Genomic DNA, 22,342 nt, shown 5'->3' with positions numbered 1-22,342 from the left:
AGGAAAGATGTTTGGAGAGCATGAAATGTGGCTTGAAGGAGACACATGTGCATTTAATATAACTCACTGAGCACAGCCAGATTTGTATTGACGGGAGACAAAAAGCATCTGAAACCCTCTTTTGGAGATGGAATAATTGATGGGTTTTCTTGGAGCACTCAGAGTTGACTTTCAGTTTAGTGAAATGGGTGGCTGTTGCACTTTGGTTTTCAGTGGATGTGGTTACTTCTGTGCTTGTTGTTATATTTTTCCATATGCATTACCTGAACTTTGGAAATACAAGGAGGGATCTGTCTGAGCCCTTGGTTCCTCCCCCTCAATGACGTTGTATGTCACCTGTATGAAAAAAGAGAGAGTTCCATCCTGGGGCTGTAGCAGGCTGTTGGATGTGGTTGATACAGAAGGGATGCAAAGAGTGGTCAGGTAGCTCAGATAATGTCCACGATGAATGGGACAATTCCAGCCTGCTCAGCCACTCCCCATAAACCTTGTGCACCAGACCCTGGCCAGCTTCATTACCCTTCTCTGGACACGCTTTAGGGCCTCTGCCTTTCTTGTAGAGAGGAGCCCAAAACTGAGCACAGCTCAGTACAGATGATCACTTCCCTACTCCTGCTGGCCTCACTGTTTCTGATCCAAGCAAGGGATACCATTGGCCTTCTTGGCCACCTGAGCACACTGCTGACTTCATTTTCTATGAACTGAAACAGATTTCTCTTCATCTGCTTTTTCTGCAACATGCACGAATCCATTGTGGCTGTGGTACCCATCTGTAATACAGCATCTCCATAAGGCATCTCCTCTACTTTTGTCTTCCTCAGCGTGCTGGAAAGCTCCTACAATGGAGAAATAATCTGAAGCTTGTATCATTTCTTATCATTGCAAACTTAAAGGTAAAGGGTGTGTTAATTCTTTTCCCCACAGTGCAAGAGGAAATGGTCTCAATTTGCATCAGGGAGGTTCAGGTTTAGATACGAGGGGAAATTTCTTGTCAGGGAGAGCACAGAAGCACTGGCACAGGCTGCCCAGGGAAGTGGAAGTGTCCCAATCCCTGGACACATTCAAGAACTGTGGAGATGTAACGTGGTCGTAGGGCATCGTGGGGATGTGTTGTGATTGGAGTTGGGGATCGTAGAGCTCTTTGCCAACTGTAATGGTTCCGTGATTCTAAGGTTGCAATAATTACATGTGTAGATGTGGAAAGGAGATGTTTTAAGGTTTGCTCTTCTACTCCAGCTCTAGTGAGGGCACCATGGGTGTGTGGGTGGTAAAATGGAGAGTTATTAGATGGAAATATGCATAGAGAGCATGTCAGGACAAGATGCATAAAATATGATTGCAGTGGGAGCTGGTTGATGTATAGTCTTTGACAGAGTCTGAACTTGACCTTGGTTTTTTGAGCAAGTTGCAAGACCTTGATGTTGGAATAAAGTCACCAGTAAAAGGAAGTCACCTCCCCGTTGTTTTTACAGAGGAGGGATTTTACTTTTAGAACTGTGCAGTGGAACAACCTACTAAACCCAAATCCACACGGCATAGTCCACAAAGGTCACTTACATTTAGAACTGGCAAATATCAACAGCTGTTCATTCACATTATAATTACCCAAATTGCAAAGGACTGTCTGCAAAATGTTCTGTTTAGTAACTCGGACTACCCAGACCCACTGCAATTGCTTTCTAGCTGCCAGCTCTATTAAGTTTTGTTTTGTAACAGTTTACTATGGAAAAGACATGTTTGTTTTCTCTGCACAGCCTTCCACAAAGCATTGTTTAAGCAGCACATAATGTATTCCAACAATGAGGTACTTTTTGCTCCCATCTGTTTGATAGCAAAATGAACAGTTGTGATTCCTGCGTACAGTGTAAATATTGTATAATGACTATGGGTTTACTTTGAGCAAAGTCCAGGTTATTTCATTCCTCTGCCAGGCTTTAGTCTTTTTTTGAGTCAGGGAAGGACTTCTGATCTTTTTAGGTGCTAAGCTTACCTCTACCAGAACAACCCATCGCTGCCCAGGGCTGAAGGTAAAAGCACAGTGGATACCAGGAGGATGGGGTGCCATAGAATCCTAGCAATGAGTGGGAAGGGACCTCCAAAGGTCATATGGACCAACCTTCCTGCAATGAACAGGAGGGTTGGCTGGGTCAGGTCACACCATCACCTCTCTGGGCAACTTGTGCCACTTCATCACTGCTTTTATCATAAAAATCTTGTGTGTCTACCCACTATCCCAGTGCTCTGAGTAGAAGTTTCTCTGCTCCATGAAGTGAAGTCAGTACCTGGATGATAACATTTGGTGGCACCTGATAGCTTTATGGAGATGGTCCTTCAGAGTCTGGCCATGCAGCACTGCAGGGGGCTCTGGTTGGGATGCACGCAATAAATGAGGGCTGGCTATGAGCAGATGTGCTTTTCATTTTTGTTTTTATTAGTTGTTCTTAATACAGAATTGAGTTCACAGTTTGATGCAGTCATCTCCATTCAGTCAAAAACATATGTTGTTTCCTTTTCCTTTCTTCCTTCCTCTGTGAATCACGAGCCCAACGAATTGCCTGCTCCCAGATGCTGAGCAGACTCCTTGCAGGTCATCAGGCACGCAGGGAAGTGCAATAAATACACGCTGTGCGTTAGCTTGTGTTGGTCTGCATCCATCCTGCTGCAAAGATACAGGAAGGGCTTCAATCCCTCGCCTTGGCTGCTCTGTGCTACAGCGGGCGTCCTGCTCCCAAACCACATCCTGGAGCAGAGGATAGCACAGCTCGATCCCAATCGGCTCTTTGAAAGGATTGGCAACACCGGCCCCGTTCTCATAACTCACTGATGTTTGTTCTCTGAGTTTTGTTTTTTAGGAATCTTTGAAAGATTTTCTTTCAAAGTTTGCCCCGTAAAGAGAGCATCGATTTTTTTGACCTATTTTTAACTGACATATTTCAGCGGATAATTGGATAACTGCTTTAAAAGCCAAGGCTGCCCTATTTGCCCTGCTTGCTTAGATGTAATTTCATAGGAGAGGAAATATTTGACTTCTTTTTTAATACATAAAGCTGTGTAGCGCCTGCTAATCCCTATATCACTGGCCATATGCATCTAAATATGTTTTAGTGCAACTTCTGTGCCTGATAATGAAAATATGGTATAAACGTTGAACTCTGCTTTCACACTTGGCTTTCTACGGACACTGAATGCATTCATAGCATAATGAGTCAGCCTCAGAAGATGCAGGTTTCAAACTGGTTGTTTTGGATTTGCTCCTGGAATATTTGACCCATAATGTTATGACGTTTTGAACGTGTTTTAGTTAGTTTGTTCTTGAATTCAAGAAGAAATGTGAATCAGGAATACCTCACAAAAGGACTGCAGCTAAACTTTAAGCAAGCTTTGCTTCTCCCAGAGCGGTCATTAACCCTGTATTGCTGCACAGGAACCAGGAAGCTGTGTATTAGAGCTCGGCTGTTGTACTGATCTTGGTCTGGCACAATTAACTTCTCAGCTTCCTTTTTCTTGTGTGTTGTTTGCTTGAATATTTAACTGTACATTGGAATCCTGGGACAACAGCAATGGGCAGGAATGTGTTAATTTAGAAAGCTCTTTATAGAGGTTATATATAGAGGGTATAACCTGAGGCTGACTGTAGGGTAGAGGCAGTGCACCTAAACTTTACTTACTTGTTTGTTTGTTTGTTTTTTTAATTATTATTTTAACTGAATTTAATTGGTTTTTGTTTATGAAGAGAAACTGACTGGATTTGGGTTGTTTCTCAGTGCTGTTCATATTCTATGCGCATCAAGTGAGCTGCATGGTAAAATCCCGTAGAGAAGCCTTAAAGAATGCCTAGGAATTTCTGGATAAAGGCATGTGAGGCCTTATCCTGTCCTTGCCTTCATGTGCAATGGCTTTTGCTGTGCCTTCTGGTGGCCAGCTGTGCACGTGGAGCTGGCTGGCAGTGCGAGAAGCAACCAAAGAATCACAGAATCATAGAATGGTTTGAGTTGGAAGGGTCCTTGAAGACCATCTAGGAGAGGATTGATAAAATTGGCCTGCCATCATCAACAGGTTGGTTTGCTCTGGAAGGAAATAAAAAAATAAATAAATAGGGGGAAAAAAATATACATGTATTTTAGAAATTATGCCTTCCAGCTAGAAGGATCTCGTATCTATTTGCATTGCTAGCGAGAAAGCAAATAGTACGGTCTGTATGCAATGAGTAACTGTGTTTTAAAGTTGGGAACAAAGTCTGAGTTCTTTGCTTTTGTGCATTACTGGAGTGGCTCAACCAATTTGTTAAGGGGCTGTGATTTGTTGCTACTCAGTTAAAAATAATCTGCTGCAAACCCCTCTGCTCTCTGTGCTACCACTCATTATATACAGCCACAGGGATACACGCTTGTCATTTGACAGTAAGGAAAGCACAGCTGAGTTCACTGCCCTGAGGAACCTGCAAAAGAATATGAATTAAATGTTTATACTTTTCGTGTCTGAGTGAAATATCACTTGCTTTTGGGAGGAGTTTACAAGAATACCAAGTGCATTTCTAAAGCAAAGCCAAAAGAAAGGAAGAAATATTTATTGATTTAAAACCAAAGCATGCAATCTACCATGCTCTTTGCTGTTTGCAATTAGCTTAAATGTATATACTTTGTAGGCAGCTTGCATTGCAGCTTATTGGACTGAATTCCCATTATCAAGGTAAGATCCCCCAGGTGGCTTTATTTCTTAGATATTTCCCAGCTTTTCCTTCCTTGCGTATTGCAGATAGTGAAGTAATATCAGCTCCAGGATCTCATCCCTATAAGCATACTCTGCAGCTTGTGGAGGCACAAGGCAGAATATCAGTGTGTGACAAATAATGGACAAAAACATATTTTCATGCAGATAGCACAAAACGCTATGGAATTTATCCCTACTGGAAATAATGTGCTCTTTTCTTGGTTATGAAATTTCTAATTCCTCGTGCTAGTTATTCAGATACAAGTCAAGGCATCTAGATTTGTGCAGAGAGTAACTATCTGATGCATCTCAACTGTCCATCATTTCCAGAGGGATGCTTAAGAGATAACATAAACTTATGACCCTCACTTTTTGTTTATGTGTGTCTATGTGTGCTGGAATTCATCTTTTCAGAGACATAGAGGATAAAATAAACATGATTGTGTTCTTATATTAAATCTTGGCACCTTCTGATCAGGTTAAGACTCCCTGGATTAAACAAATATCCTCATTTTTTCTCTGGGTGGAGTACTTGAGCTATTGCATCATCTACTCTCACATGACACGTGTCAAATACAACAGTCTCCAATGGCAGTCTTTGGCCAATAGGTGATATCTGCATGAATGAGCAATGTAGCTAGCTTAAGTCTAAATACATACTGAAGGCTCAGAAGTGCACTCAGGTTTCTCTGTACTTTGGAGATGTCTCTTCATTATTCATCTGTTTTTACAAACAAATGCTGATTTGCTTCTGCATCCGACTGCCTTGTTTAACACTGTGTTAAACCACCGTCCATGACAGCATTCATGGCACAGTTGGGCTACTTTGGTGGGAGCTGGTCAGAACAAATCCTGATCACCTCTTGCATCTTTAAAGGGCTCAGAGCATTTCTGGCATTAGGAAAGGCTAAGTAACCTGGTTCAACCTTGAGAAGGTTGAGAGGGGATCTGATAAATGTTTATAAATATCTAAAGGGAGGTTGGAGGCAAATGGATGAGGCCAGGCTCTTCTCAGTGGTTTGTGGCAATGGGACAAGGAGTAATGGCCTCAAACTGGAACATAGGAAGTTCTGCACTAACATGCAGAAGTACTTCTTTATGGTAAGGGTGTTGGAGCACTGGAAAAGGCTGCTCAGAGAGACTGTCTCCTTCTATGGAGATATTCAGAAGCCTACCTGTGTGACCTCTTTGGCAGGGGGGTTGGACTTGATGGTCTCTTAAGGTCCCTTTTGATTCCTGTGATTCTGTGAGAATTTAGAAGGTGTTTCCTTCCAATCTTGCCTATTTCAACCCATTTCAGTCTAGGAATGACCCACTAGTGAGGAGTTGGGACAATTCATGCAAACAGTGGCCTAACGCATGACATGGGTCAGGCTACAGATGTAGGTCAACTTGCTGGCACATACAAAGTCATCCCCGTTGTGAGGTTGGCTTTAGCATAGTTAGCAGCAGTTCTGGAGGGAGTGGAAACCACTTTGTTGGATTAAGCAAATCCGCCTGTTTCAATCTAGCATGTAAGGACATTATTTAAAACTTTATTTGAAATCAGAGAAACAAAATAATCCCTTTTAGTTCTATTTCTTATGCTGATCCCTATTCTCAAATACTGGATTTGGACATCTGAGACAGCTGAAAATGCATTCGCCTTTCCAAAAGAATTAATGCTTCTGCCTTGAGTTTATTTACACGCTTTGTCTTGTCTTGAGGTATTTCCTTTTATTTCTGTCATGTGGTTGCTAGAGTATTTTTTCTTTCCAATGTTGCATGTACTACTTGAACTCCTGTATCCTAATCCAGTGAAACCCATTATAGAGAGGAAGGTGTAAAATCATATGCACCACGATTGTCCACTTCATCAGTTTTCCCTCTCTGCAGATGTAATGAGAAGTGACTCAAAATATTCTATCTTGATCTCAACTGTCGGTGTCAAGGGAAAAGCTAACAACACTGCAGCATGATTGCAGTGCGTGCCAAATCCACAGCCCAAAGGAAGAGATGATCCAGCAGTGATTAAGACTTTTTCCTAGATTAATGTGCAGAAAAATATGCTCAGTGACATCTACTTTGAATTGAAATTCCAGAATGGGCATCCCACCAAGGTGAATGAATCTACTCCAAGTTCGTTGCTACTAGTCTTTCAGGCATAAAAATTGAACATTTTTTGGTGGTTATTATATCAACGTTATTAGAAAGTAATCCATGAAGGCATTAAAAGTTCAAGACCTGCTGCTGAGATTCTGGGTTGATATTCATACTGATGCGATAAAGCCTGAGCAGCTAAGGAAAAAACTTTATTGCTATATTGCTATTTTTGAGCTACTGTTCCTGTAATGCCTTGATGCCTTCACCAGAGGGAAGGTGCTTATCTGCTCACCAGTGTGTTCAGGCAGCATACTTTTAAAACATAGAATAACCCAACTTAAAAGAGACCCATAAGGATCACCAAGTCTGATTCCCAGCTCTACAACAGTCTACATAGCAAGTAGAGAAAGACAGGAGGGTTAAAACTTGTCTATTTTGTAGAGGCATGTTGGAAGAAAGTGGCAGAAAGGGTAAGCAAAGTCCTGTTTGCTAAGCAGCTCCACTCATCTGGAAGTTGCCTGCTCCCACAATATAGTGTGGATGCTCCAACAGGACCATTGGGACACCATCACTGGGTGTCCCCAGACCATCCCTTCTCTTCTTTTTCTAATTAAAGATCCTAGAGATGGATGTGAATTGAAGAAGGGTGGGAACACTTAAAAGTGCTTAAAGACAGTTTAATTAATATATGCTTTTACTTGTGTGTATTGATTTGTGTTTTGTTGTGAGATAACAAGCAAACAGCCCTGATTCAAATAGGCTACGGCCTCACCAGGCTCCTGTTGTCCAAGAAAGCATTTATTAAAGCATTTATTATGTGCTTTGTCAGAGAGAGCTCTTGGCTTTAGCTAGAATTGTATCACTAATTTATTTCAGAACATTGAGCAAACCTCACTTAATGGCAATTCAAATCAGCATCCCTTAGTGAGGAGCACATTAATGGGGGAAGTATCTTTATTTCTCCACTGATAAAATTTGGTGAGGACTGTGGAAGTAAATGCTCTAAATAAGACCAGAAGTATTACTCCAATCATCCTAAAGTCTGTTCTGCTTCTCAAGGATATCAAGGAACAACTTGAACCACTTCCTTGAACCTTATTTCTAGTATAAAAAAGGGATCCAAACCTGGGTCTAATGCAGTGCAGTCCAGCATCCCTGGGGCATTGTGCTGGATAATGAGAAGTGTCAGCTTTGGGAATAGTTTTGGTCCTGTAACAGTCTGCCTTATTCTATTCCTTTCTAACTTTACAACTTGGTAGCATCAATAGACTGTCAGTGAGTACCAGTGAGGATTCATGAATAAACATGGTTATCATTTACATGCTAACAGAGGGCCTTCAACTGAAAGGAACCCATTTGTGCTCCTGCAATATCTTAATTATTTACTGTGTTATATTGTAATTAATTGTATCCTACTCTCTCAATATCCTACTCAAACTCAATAGTGTGTATATCTTACGGGGTTTGGAACCAATGCACTATAATATTAAAGTGGTAATCAACATCGCCTCTAAATATTCATGCCAATAAATGGCTCCCATGTGTTTGCTGCATGCCAAGCATCGTCTGAAGCTTTTATTTAGCATTCTAGTGGGATCTCGTTGCTGCAAAGCTTACGGAGATGCGGAATTTCAATACTGTTGTTGTTTTGTGTGGGGGGAGGAAAATGTGATTTTGCTCGAGCAGCAGAGTAGGACACTTGGAAGAAAGAGATGGTATTTCAGTCTCAGTCTGTGCTTAGGAGTGGTCAGGTCCTGGCACAGCTGCCCAGGGAATGGTGGGGTCACTGTCCCTGGAGGTGTTGTAGAGCCATGGGGACGTGGCACTGAGGAGCATGGTGGGGGTAGGTTGGGGCTGGGCTTGGAGGTCTCAGAGGTCTTGTCCAACCTTAATGATTCTATGACTCTATGATTAATAACGCTTGAGAAGCACCGGGGAGTTGTCAGCTATTTTTTATTGTAATTTACCATTTTGTTTAGTCTGTGGTAGCCCCCTCGTCATTTCACATTTAATAAACATCTATAGTTTTTCAAACCCTGGCATTGCATGGGCTGGTGCTCCAGCAGCTGCACAGCTGGGGCTCCATCACGGCACTGCTGCAGCAGTCGCAGATTCCAACGCATTTCTCAATAAATCAACTAAACACAACCCCCTAAAGACTGGACAGCCTCAGTTCTGCAACTGGCTGGCGTAGATACTCATAGAAGCGTACTGAGCTTGCAGAGGAACAACTGATTTATTGAGCTACTGTAGGATTTCAAAACAAGGAAATACTGTCTCGCAATCCAGTAAGTTTGTTTAATGAAATGGAAGTTAAATGTAAACAGTCTTAACGTGTATGCGAGCGGAGACTTCTGGATGAAGGGTAACACATATGGTAAACTGTGCCTTCTTATTTCGTGCATGAAGGGCCTGTGTTAGGTACATGGAGGGGTGGCCCCTCTGCCCGGGCTCTGCCACTCTGCCCCAAGTGAATCCACCTTCAGACAGTGGAGATGAAAAACAACTTGTTTGATGGTCAGAGTGCAGTGATATGAAGATTGCATGTGGTTGTGTTGGGGCTGGAAATGCAATCCAGATGTCCTGACCCTGCCTTGTACAGCGTGAACTGGGATTTGCGTGTGCTCTGCTGCTGACGGCTTGTTTAGATGACTCTCTTGCATGTTGTGTGTATGCAAGTACCTTGTGTGTTGTCCTCACAGTGATACTTGATATTTTTAGCCATAATTCTGACTTCTCTAACACCAATTCTTTTAGGTTTTACAAAATATGAGTTATTCCTTGTGAAAAGTTATGCAACACATATCAAAATCTGTGGGTGTGCATAGGGAACAAGTAGTTCAGTATGAGTGTGCTTGTTGTTTGGTTTCCAGGAGGGTCTCAGATCTGTGTTGCTTATGGGTCCCTACAGGACATACTAGGAGCCATCAACTCCCAGCCTGGTCACTTAAACCAGAGACAGGCAGGCAAAGTGCAAGCCTGATTACTTCTGCCTTACTTTAAAAAGAGTCACAGAAAAACTTAGCATTACTAAGAGTTTATATCAATGTTTAATCTCGTGTTGTTACATGGAGAGGAAAAAAAGAGAGGATTCCCAAACTGTTTCAGATACCTTGTGGAAATGGAAGTGGACTCTCAGCTTGGGCTCAGCCAGCTCTGTTTTATTCTTGCAGGACCACCCATCCCTGCTGCAGTTGGTGGTACAAGCTGAAGGGGAACGTCTGGTCATCCACCTGGAGAGAAACGAGTGAGTACCTCTGGTGCATGTTCATTCTCTGTACTGGCATTTCTAGAGAGGGATTGTAATGCTTACAGTAATGTTTTAAAACCAGCCCCCAGCCAAGTTTGCTCCTTGTCCCTAAACTGAATGTTGTTTTGCAGTTTGGGTTGTGTGTATTCGCATTAGGACCAAACCACGAGCTTTCTTAATGTTCTTTTCAGTATTTCTTTATCATTCGTTTCCTATCCTTGAAGGGAGCGTAGATCCCCGATGCCTAAATTGCTCTGCTTCGGCAACTAGAAGAGGATTTAATTCATTTAGTAAACAGGGATTTAACTTTATATTCTTGTAATCTTTGTCAGAGGGTGTGCCTTCCTTCAGGAATGTGAAGTATGCAGCAATTGAGGAAACTATTTGCATTCCATGTCAGCGATTAAAAGAACATAAAACTGCTAATATGGGCCTTGCTGAACACACCAAATTCTCTTGTACCTATAATAAATCAGATCTAGAAAATTGTAACATGCAGTCTCCATCTCTTTTAAAAGTAGGGGATGACAGGACTGTAAATTAGCTCTTATGAACATCTGTTAGACTAATCTGGAGATTTCTGAGCTCTACTACTTAAGAAATACAATATCTCTGAATGGCTATTTTCTAGTTTACCTATCTCTGTGATGGGATGCCCCTCGGAAGGCTTGTGTTCTAGAAGAGCTCTGTATGGTGATGTCAACATGAGGTTCAACATGCTATTGTAAGACACTGAATGCTTGCAGTGCTTGCACATCAAAGCAAGGCAGGAGCTGCTGTGCTGCAACCTGCTCCATCTTCCTGACATTGGAACGAGCTCAAGTATCTTAAAAGCCATGATGCTGAGCATTGGAGCAGCCATTGCTTTAAGTGAAAGTAGTGTGCTAAACACAAACATGTTTTCTTGAGTAGTTAGTAGACAGCACACATGAAGCTCTGAGACGTGTGCTGTTGTTTTACTGTAGTTTCACGTAAAGCATGTTATTCCTTGGAGGGTGGTAGGGGTGGAGGTAGATGAGACCCCTAAATTACATTATTTCTGCATTGTATCATGCAAAAAAACACACACACACACAAAAAACTGGATATGATTTTACATACTTAGTAGAAACAGCTGCTTTGAGTAGCCTTGACATTAAAATCCATTTATTGAAAACCTTAGAGATTTTCCCAAACCTTCAGTTATATTTCAAAACATGATTCAGATGTATTAGGCAACCCCAAGTGAAGACCGATGTGTTAAACCATCTGTTATCTATGGAAATATTTAATGTCAGTTTGGTGTTCTGGTTTTTAGACTCAGCAAGATGTGTTTGTAGTTGTAGGGCAACATGTTTGTTCTGGGGGGAGGTTCCTAGTGCCTAACTTCAGCTTAAGGTTTGAAAACCTCTCAACGTTTTCCAGCTGTTAAGTTGACTTCTGTTTTTAATCGTTAAATAATCCAGTGATTAATGTTCAGGCGCTACACGTTTGTAATTGCAAAACCTGAATTATTTGCTTGGAATTTAGCTTGTCAATCGTCGAAAACGGACCAGCGAGCTTATGTTGCAAGCACATTTCTTACTATGATTTATTTGCAAAATACAATTGCACTCTTGAGAACCTCGAGCTCTGTAGTACCTAAACTGTTTTAGAAACACTTGTCTTATGGAGAGATTTCCAGAATCAGCAAGTCTTCTATCAGCTGCAAAGCAAACCACCCCTAGCAGCAGCTGGCTGACTGGTGTGTATCGCAGCCATGATACCGATGTGCTTCTGTGGTGCAGGGCAGGGGAATGTCTGCTCAGGGCAATTCCCTTCAGGTTGGTGGCAGCATATGGGCCTTAGAAGAAAGTTGTCCTAATAGCGTGTAAGTGAAATGAAACCCCCATGAGATTAAATCTGAGTTGGAGAGGAGAACAGCGTGTGACTACTGGCTGCTCTTTGCAACTGGAAACGTTTTGCACTGTCAGAAGTGGGTCTGCATGCAGCAAGGCACTTAAGTGTTCTTTTAACTTTAACCATATGAGTAATCCAGGTAAAGTCAGTGGAATTACTGATTTTCAAAATTAATTTCACGCTTTAATGATTTGCTGACAAAGGTCGTAGTTATGGATGTCAAAGGAATATAACTTTGAACAGATGTTAGCGAGCTCTTCCAGAGCCACGTAGACTTGCTTGAAGGGCAAGGAGGAAAAGCTGTGATACTCTGAGGGTGTGCAAGAGGCAGCATGGAGGTGGGATGGGTTGGCTCCAGGGCTGTTGGCAGCGGTGCATCCTTCAGTGCATCCCGGTTCCTTCTGGTGGGAGGCAGCAGTGGGATGAGGGCTGGGCTGGTGCTGTCAGAGCCCAGGCAACCCCAAGTGGAACCCAAGGTATCTTCATGCGCAGTGCTAAGCTGAGCTGTCTCCAGTCAGGCCATCATGTTCAGAAATGGTTGTATTTCATTTGATTGGAAAAAAAAAGAGAGGGGAAAAAATACTCTCTCTTTTCTTCCTGCCTGACCTTTTTGAATAAGAATGCTGACTGGCATGCAAGTGACATTCTAGCTTCATTAATTTAGCAGGAAAACAACCCATTTCTACTGCTGAAGAAAATAGCTGACAAAAATATGTTAATGAATTGACTTGCTTATATACAATCAATGGCTACAAGTACAGATAGAGGAAACAAAGCTAAACAAACACAACTAGGGAAGTAGGACCTCTCAGGATGTTCTATCTGTGCTGTAACTTAGCCAAAAAACACTGACCCCTGACTGTGTTATCTACCAACATGGGGCCAGCAGTGTACTGCAGCACTCCATTGCCTGCTGACAGTTGGGGATTGTCATTAATTGATGCAAATGTTTCAGTTCAATGGCAGTATCAGTTTTTCCTTTATGACCCGGCAACAGCTTTCTCCACACCAAAATGCAAAGATTCAGCCACTGCAGCTCTGGTGATGTTGGTATTGAACTGTGAGACTAAGGGAGAGGCATTCAGCGTAGCTTTGTGGTGTAAGGATGGCGTAATAATAGCACTGAGATTTGCTCAGGCTGGTTTCTGTAGTGGGAATCAGTGTTGTGTGGTTGGGGTGAACTTTTGCAGTGTGTTTTTGGAGCTGTGTGTTACAGTGAAAGGGTTCAGATCCACCAGGGGAGAAACTATTGTTTTCTCGAGCTGTTTTTCCTCTCCTTATACAAATATACCAAAAGAAAGGAAAACAAGAGATGTTTATATACCGATACAATATGCTGGAAGGAGAGAGGTTGGAACTTTGTATTCTTTGTTGAGGTTGAATGTCATCATCTCCAGCATCACTAACTTCTCTGACATGTCCTGGAAAACAGTGGGCAATGGGAATCGCCCCCTTTCTCAGATGGAAAATCGAGGTGCAGTAGAATAGCAGCAGTAGAATGTGAACCGTTTTAATCTCCCTGTGTACTGAAGCATGTGAGGATCTCAGCATTTCATTCCAGCACCACTCAGCTGAGGCAGGGGTGAGGGCAATGGGACCAGTGCTGCCTGCTGGAGGTGGCTCCATTGCAATTGTACTGAAAACACAGGCAGAGTGTAATCATCTGTGACAGCAAAATAAATCAGTAGGAGGGAGACAAGAGAGAAAACAGCTTTCTAGAAAGCCTGTCATCTCCCACTGATGGTCATCAGCCAGCCCATGTGGCACAATTGACCATCACTGCCCATGGAGCGATGGCCAAGTTGCCTTGCTGGCTGGCAGGCAAAGCAGGGCTGTGTCCAGCTGGACCTGGGCTTTGCTCAAAAAGCTCCTGGTGTTCCTCACACATTTCTGCTATCTGCTGTTCAGGCATGTTTCGCACCACTTCTGTTTCCTGGGTTTCTGTATGTGTTCCTAACAAGAGTAAGCATCGTGTCAGTAGCAGTGAAGAGCAGATCATTGCGTTCTGCTGAGCAGCATCATGTGGCTCATCATTACCCAGGATGTCTGGTCTTCTTTTCACAACGTGTGCTATGAAAACCAAGAGGATTCTCCTGCATTTCAGAAACATTTATGAAAATGGCCTCAGAAGGACAGGGAGGACTGGGGGTTGGAAGTGGGTGATCTTTGAAGTCCCTTCCAATGTAAGCCATGCTGAGAGCCTATGATTCTATCACTGTAAATGGGTTTTCAAGTCAAAACTGACACTGAGCCTCCTCTTACTGAATTCTCTAATGGATATTTTTACTTTGATGCTCAGTCCCAGGGGTCTGGTGCCTTTGGATAAGCACAGGTACGTGACGGTATGTCTAATGTCTCAATAATTAGTTTTATTTTCTCATCTGGTGGTATTTTGCTGTCTGTGTAGGCCGCCGTCCCATCCCTTTGTTTGCCCTCTGGGTGTTAGCTGGTCGGTGGAGGAGGCAAAATGGAGTTACCATAAGGAGGGGATGAGCCATGACCTGGATGTGCATGTCCATGTCAGTGCAAACTGGGGAAAAAAATCACCATGGTAAAAAAGTGCAAGTATTGGAGAGACTTCTTAGTCTCTTATTCTTTTTTTGTGGTACTTAAGGCTTCTATCACAGAGTTGTAGAATAGCCAAGGTTAGAAAGATGTACAAGATCATCCAGTCCAACCATCCACCTCTCACTACTAGGTCTCAATACAGTGTTCCTTAAACACCTCCAGGGTCAGATACTTCAAATTTCCATCAACAGGGCATGGCAACCTTCAGTGTTCTGAGCTTTCCCTTTGTGTCCAGGGTGCAGGGGCAGGTATCTGAGTCCTCACTTCTCAGCAGCTACAGGGAAACAGGAGGGCTGGTGGGAAGGAGAACTGAGTGCCCCTTGTTGGCAGGAGCAGAGTGCTATGGGGATGCTTCCTGGGGCAGCTCTGGCTCAACCCCACTGATGTCACAGTTCTGTGGCACTTTCAGAGCGATGCTGGTGAGTCAGGCTGCAGGCATGTCTGCAGGGCCTCTGCACTGCCTGGCTTTCCTCTTTGGGATAACAGAGGAGAAGAGAGAGAAAAAATGCTGGGGGGGGGGGGGGGGGGGGGGGAAAAGAAAGAAAAAGGAGAGAAAGAAAGGAAAAACCCAGACACACGAGGTATTTAAGGACAAGAATCTCCTGCATGGAGCTGGATTCGGAGAAGCAGATACTTTCCTGGACGTGAAAGCCCAGACTCTTTCCAGAAAATGTCAGTTCCTGTCCAAGTGACAGCGCAGATTCTCGGGGCGGCAGAGGACGGCTGAAAGCACTGCAGGAGATGGTGGGCCCAGCTCAGTGCTGTGGGCAGCAGCAGGACATGCAGCCCTGGCATTGCATCGTGCCCTGCTGAGCTGTGAGGGGTCACCCATCCTCATTCTGTAGGTGAAAAATGGTGTGCAAACACTCAGTACGGCTGTATTGGCCAAGTGGGATGATTCAAAAAGCAGAGCCTATATGAAGAGTCATACTGTGGAGGAAATACATATATGGAAACATGAGCTTGGCAATAGGAGGCTTTTCTTTTTTTCCCCTCCTTTGATGTCTAGCCTCAGTAATCCAGACAGATTCCTTCAAAATTTGGTCCAACTTATTTCTGTGCTTTTATCTCACTACCTGCTACTTGCTCGTTGAAGGAGCTGTGAAAAAAAAGCTTGCATACCTGGCTGCAGTGTAGAACTGTGCTTTTTGCATGAATAAGGTAACTTGAGTACACTGCAGCACTCCCCATAAATGGGACGGCTCTTGGCAATTCACACTTCCCAAGTCCTCTCGGGATGAGAGCAGAGCCTGCCTGTTCCTCCATCTGACCCACATATTTGCACTCTCTCAGTGTGGTTCAGTCCAGTAAAAGCACACACTGCCCTCCTCCTATCTGATGCTCTTTTTTTTTCCCCTGGGGGAAAGAATAAAGAGTTATGTTCGGTTACAGCTCTACTTCAGGGTCAATTTCAGTGCTGTCACTATTGTGGTACGTATTTTATCAGACCAGTGCTCTGGAATCTGCACTTTTCTAGTGCTTGTGATGAAATGGTCATATCTGATTACAGTTTCTCTGTAAGAAGGAGGGAAAAGAAGAGGCGTGCATCTCCAGCTTTCAGATCTAAATAAGTAAACTTCTGGCTTCAGAAAAGTTGTACGTGGCACTTATAAAGATGTTAAAGCACACTGCCCTGTACAGCTCAATCAGAAATGCCGGTATACAGCCTGCTGACTTCAGGGGATGGCTGTGTGGATTGAGGAGAAGGATATGATAGATACGAACGTTTCTTTTCTTGTAGGTGGTAGAAAACAAAACCAAGAATTGGAATTAGAGAGTGGAAGTGGAGCTATTCTTACAATTCAGCCTTGACTGCATCTCTGAGGACGATGGAAATAACAGCACTCTTTGCGTTTAACACAGCTCCTCAAATACAGGCTAGAATGTTTCTCCACTTTGTGATATACGGTTTGCAGACAGGTTCTGCCTTTTCTTAGCACGAGTCCTTGCCTTTTGTACTCCCCATCTCTTCTCTTCCAAGAGATTGGTAAAGCAAACTCTATTTCTCTCCTCCTCCCCCCAGAATCATTTATTCTTGCTCTAATGTACTACTAAGGTAGCAAATGCCTTATCAGTTTTGAAACAGCGATCTGGATAATTCTAAGCAGATGCCTCTCTTTCTCTAATCACGTCGGATATTTCTTGGTCAGTCTTGATTAGCTGATTCTTACATAATGAGAAAGTACAGTTAATGGCCACTTGTGTGTAGGGTGAACATGCTGAAAAGAACAGCTTAGCCCCTTGAGAACAAGAGGCTGATGAGCCAGTAAAATCAAGCTACATGGAATGAGTCTTCATTATGAGTCATTAGAAAAGATGACGCTTTGGCTAACAGATGAAATATCTTTGATGAAGACCAGTTGTAAAAGCACAACTTAATGCTTAATAAATGTATTGGGGTGACTCATAAATTCAACGTACACATTTGTTTCTTTGCAGTATGTGTCAAGTCCGGTGCAACACCATTTCCTGTGTTAGATGTGTCCCTTGCCTGGATACAGGCCTTAAAAAAGACACTCTTAGAATCTCTGGGCGAAAGATGACTGAGCAATAACTTGGCGGAGGATTCAGAATGAAAATAAGAGTGATCAGACCCACTGCATTTGGCTGGAGATCCGGCATATCTCCCATCATAGACTGGCTAATGCCTGTTAGGTGTATCATAATTTGATTAGACTCGTAACTCATCTGTATTGAGATTGGTCTGGATTGGAGGAAGCTATAGCAGTTTAACTTGTTCCATTAATCCGTTGGGTAGCTTATGCAGTTTTTGATGAACAAATAAAAGTTTAATTTAACATAGAATCATCTAGGTTGGGAAAGACTTTAAGATTACCATTCCATCCTTCAATGCGGCCTACTGAATTCCAGCACTAAGCCCATCTCCCTTAGTTCCACATCCATACCACCAGGGATGGGGACTCCTCCTCCTCCTTGGGCAGCCCATTCCAGTGCTGGAAACACTCAAGATTCGAAGTGCCACTTGGGAGGTGAAAAGCAGAACACATCTCCTAACTGGATATTAGCAACATCTCCATTCTTCTCAAAATGTAAAGTGGATAAAGCCATGTTGTTGGCCTTGAGTTAGTGCTGGGGAAGCGTGAGATGGCACTCAGAATCAGAATTGGTTCCCAGAATATTTGGGGAGGAACGTGGAAGGAATTTTCTGTTCTTTGTTTATTTTTGTGCCTTGTTTAAGAAACTGGTAGTTCTTAGTGCCTGCTGAAAGCGCAGCATCCGAAAGCGTGGAGCTGCCGTTCTCATTTGTCCTTTGGTTTAAATTGAGGTGCCATCTCTGCTCATAAAGGAGTTGCAGCATCTTTTAAAACCCTTGTCGCTTTATTTAGTGAATGTAAATTGCAGCAGATCGATGTTTTTCCAAACTGTTTGCAGGAACGCTGCTCAAATACAACAAGCACTTGACATTTTTGAGCTCAGAGCTGATGAGCCCCACTGCTTTTGGGGTCCAGCACTGAGAGCCGTAAGGCTGGCGGCAAGTAAATAAGTGGAATAAGTGATGAATTCACTTAGTGGGAAAGGGCAGGGTAGAGAATAAATTGTTAAATAGATTAATGTGAATGTCTTTTATATTTTATAAACCTCCCAAGTCCCTCGTGTGCTGAGCCAGGTTTTGTTTATGTACATGGAAACGTGAAATCTTTTCCAGTCCCTGTGCAAATAACATAGAATTGGACTTCATTACCTCGGCTAATTTAACAAGTCCTATGGGGCTTTTTGTTACTCGGTAATAGAGGAGGAGCCACGAAGCCCAGAACTGCTGCACCAGCACAATCTCTTTGAATGAAATAATCCTCCTTACTTTGTGAACTGCTGGTGAAGGGTTTGCTTGGGAGGCCCGGGTTCACAGCAAGCACAGATCGGGTCTTGGGGTCCTTTGGGGCCACCTGGAGCAGCAGGTGGGAGCCCTGGTTGCCAGCTCCAGCCCAGCTGTAGCGTGCTCTGATAGTGGCTTCCCAACACATAGTTGGCAACAGCCAATCTTGGTGGAGCTGGGAGCTTTAATCAAGGATTTAGAGATCTTGTCTTCGGAATAAAAAGCCTTAATGTTCTAAACCTGGGAATTTCTTTATCTCTTGTAACTAGTGGATAATGATGCGGTGCTGAGAAACGAAGCATTGCAAACTGCTGATATTATTTCTGTTATGCCTGTTAAATAGAACTAATGCAAACACTGCATAAATATTTTAATAGCTCTTTACTGTATTTCTTTAGAAAATGTTTGAAGAATCACCTAGTGTCAGACAGACACTTCTTGTGTAAACCCCTGTTAATTCTCCTTTAATGGCTTTATTAACAGTATTTAATTGAATATTGATGCGTTTAGCAGCCCTTTAAGCAACCCGATCTATTGAAGTTTTACCCTCACGTATTGATGAGTGGCACAATGTTAAGATCACTGATTAATTGCGTCTTTGTTTAATTCTGTTTGAACTATTTCAACATGAAAGATAGAATGTAGGTACAGCAGGGCTCTCATTTTCGATGAACTTTCTGTATCTCATCTTCATAGTTTGTACCACTTAATTTAACTCGTTTTGAATCCCAATATGACCAGTTAGTTATGTTTGTGATCACACTCACAGAGCTGGGGGGAGCCTAAATCTTTTACTCTGTCTGATATGTTCTGTCTTTTATCTCTCCAGTCATGAATAATTTACTTGTTGGTACATCCTCAGAATGGAATCCTGTTCTGCAAAAGCATAGGTGTTTTACTTGAAAACAGGAAGCATTGGAGGGATATTAGCTTTCTCCTTGGAAACTGTACTTAGAATATGAGAAGTCTGCAGAGAGGTGGATACTGGAAAGCTGTGTACTACACAAACACTTCACTACCATACATATTTAATCACAGCGTGGTTGCTTTTCTCATCTCAAATATTCTTCTTTATGCGTTATTTTTATGAAGTTCAAGCAGGGTGAAAATCTGGAGTAAAGGGACTGTATCAGACCGTGAGCTGTACTGAAAACACATCTCCAGGGTTTTGGCAGTGTGGGATTTCCACGTGGGCTTTCTGCAGCGGGGTGAATTTTGCATATAATATAGATAGTCTATATATAATATAGACTAATGTTTTGGTAAGACAGCTGGAGGGGTAGTCGTTTTATTCAGTTCTTTTTTCATGCTTATGCCCATTCTGAGTTAGCTGAAGTCATAGTATCCCTCGCACATAGTTTCACTGGGTAGGCTTTGAGCAGTCTGTCAGTGTTTGAGAGTTAAAAGAGAGGCTTTATCCTTACCTAGTCTCAGTTCAGCAGGAAAACATCCCCAGTTTTGGCAACAGAGCTGAAGGAGAAAATCTCTCTTTTGTTGGCTTTCCCATAATCCTCTTATTAAAAAAGGTATGGATTTTCTATACGAGTAGACTATGGGGAGAGTTATCAACATGCAGAGCTACATGTTTTGCAAGAGACTCCGATCCCAAGGTCTGATCCCAGCCCTGTGGCTTTTGCTCCATTTCCTGAAGATCATGTAAGGGCAGCACGTGATGGTGGATATCTCCAAGAGCTGCAGGTCCCTACAATTTCACATTACTGTTTTTTCCCTTGTCTTTTTTTATTTTTCTTTATTTTCTGTTTGTTTGTTGAGAAATCAATGAGTTCTGGTTCATGAGTTTGCATTCTACAACCTGATCTCTTCCTTTCCCTTAAGAAGGAAATAAATCTTAAACCTCCTGACTTCTTGGGAGCATCTTTCTTGTGCAGACAGGTGGCTCAGAAGTTCTGTTGGTGAAGGCAGTGTCACCATGTGAGCCTTTCAAGTCAGGAGATCACGGATGCATTCAACCAGGCTGCTGAAACTGGCTTTGGTTTTCACTCCCAGAGGTGTTCTAAGAACAGAATTTATTAAGAAAGGATTACTGCAATCCAGAGATAAGAAGAAATTAAGATAACACCTCAGCCCAAGCAAATGAATAACGGTAAATGTGTGATTGACGGACTGGTTTTGTTTCTTGAAGGGGAAGCATCTCCGTTTTTTGTGTAAAAATAGACTAGAAACATAAGATTTAGGATAGGATTCTGTCCAATGGAGCATACTCAGGAGCCCTAGTATCCAATAGCAGTTGAACAAATAACGATACAGAGAGCTGGTCATGGAGAAATTAAGAGCCTTCACGCTTAGAAAGAATTACAGGATGCAACATAATGTTAACTACTAAAGTAGCCCAGTTTGGAGCTTGGGTACGTTGGTGCTTTGTATTAACTGCATGAATTTGGGTCAGAGAACAAGAGCTCCACTCAGACACACTCCGAGAAGAGCTAATGTACTATTCAGATATTTTAGCAAAAGTCAATTCTAATTTATTTCTGTGTATTACTAGTGTCATGGCATGAATCACTGCGAAAGATATGGAGATGGGAATCATAAAAAAAGGTTAAATTAGAAAGGCTAGTATTTTTCATATCTTGTCAGTTATGACATTTAATCTTAATTGTTTCTGAATCTGACTGATTTTCCAATTGCCTGAGTTTAGCGAGAGTATGTTGTTGCTAGGACACAGCTAATTGATGTGGTACATCTATCATCAACCTCAAAGAAAACTTTTAAAGGCTGATTCTTACGTTTATGCTTACGAATATATTTTGAGCAGTGTTGTTTTAAATGCAGAAGGACCATAACACTCTTAATGTGAAATAAAGGCATCAAGAGACACTTAAGAAATGTTTTGAGTCCTCCCAATGGATCAGTAGGAAAGAGGGGCATGCCTGACCCTTACTCTTATCTCCCTTGATCCCTTAGCTGTGATTTGTTTATCATTTTAATGTTCTCAGAGGTGAATGTGATGTGTTCTGTTTCTATTCTGTTGCACGCGAGAAACATAATAGCACCATTTGTTTCCTCCACTGATTTGTCTTACAGTTTAGAAAACAACCCATTACTGTTTAATAATGGTCACAGATACTCTTGGTTCTGTATTCCTGAATCTTTGTATCTCTGAAAGTCTTTTTTTGCACGGAGTAGTTCATTGTATGTTTTTATGTGGAGTCCAAACTATAAATGTAGTGATTTTATCCTATGTTACAGGTTCTAATTGTATAGTGGTGACTTTCAAGGCCCACTTTTGTAAGAGTTTCAGTTGAGTCTGTGGTTTTCAATGGGAAAAAAAGAAAGCTGAACGCCTGTGTCAACAGCACTGAGTTCATTTCTGACTCTATTACCCCTGAAAGACCACAATAAAGCTTATATAATGATGGTGGAGTTACATATACTGTATACTGATCAGACTTGTGACATCCTTGTCATATTTGATTATATCCCAGAAGTAACCTGTAGCTCAGCAGGGAGCATGTGTTTGTCCTTGATAATGTGGAACAGTAGGCAGTGAATGGCTTCAGGTTGCTCTAGGAGAAACTCAGGATGGATGGTAGGAATAACTACTCCCAAAGAGTGATCAGGTGTTGGAGTCTAACTGTAAGGAGTTTGAAAATTACAATAGAAGGAGACAGTGATTGTTTTACTGGAGCCATTTAGAACTGTCGTTTGCATGAAATTAAAGATGTTCTCTTATAAATTTATGTATGAAGCTCTGACAATCCACATCATTTTAGAGGCAAAGATTTAGAACATGATACCAGAATAATGTTTGGTAGATATATCGCCAGATCAAAGTCTGCTGATATTAATGTGAAATCTCAGTTTTCTTTATCTTTTTCTCTTTTCCTGGAGCAGCCTTCAGTCATCAGTTCAGCAGGATTGTAGTGTACCCATTTGGAAGGGTAATGCACTGTTGTAGTGCGCTTTGGTGCTGGATGTGCTTAAAAGGTTTCTTCAAGTGGGAAAAGAGCAGCTTCTCTATCCACTGTGAAAGTCTGATATGTCAAAAGAACAGATAG

At 42.3% G+C, this 22,342-nt stretch overlaps 1 protein-coding gene across 2 annotated transcripts in view; it reads left to right on the top strand.

The window, feature by feature from the left end:
- Positions 1-22,342, top strand: part of ADAM12 (ADAM metallopeptidase domain 12) — a 151,050-nt gene that overhangs the window by 30,894 nt on the left and 97,814 nt on the right. For both annotated transcript variants that reach the window (XM_015867592.2, XM_015867594.2), the window contains one exon: positions 9,966-10,039. In XM_015867592.2, the coding sequence (XP_015723078.1) occupies positions 9,966-10,039 (74 nt within the window). The remainder of the gene's footprint in view (positions 1-9,965; positions 10,040-22,342) is intronic.

This window comes from Coturnix japonica, chromosome 6, assembly GCF_001577835.2.
Source record: "Coturnix japonica isolate 7356 chromosome 6, Coturnix japonica 2.1, whole genome shotgun sequence".
Classification (NCBI taxonomy): domain Eukaryota; kingdom Metazoa; phylum Chordata; class Aves; order Galliformes; family Phasianidae; genus Coturnix; species Coturnix japonica.
Note: the sequence above shows the minus strand (reverse complement) of the source record. Positions and strands in the feature narration are given on the sequence as shown.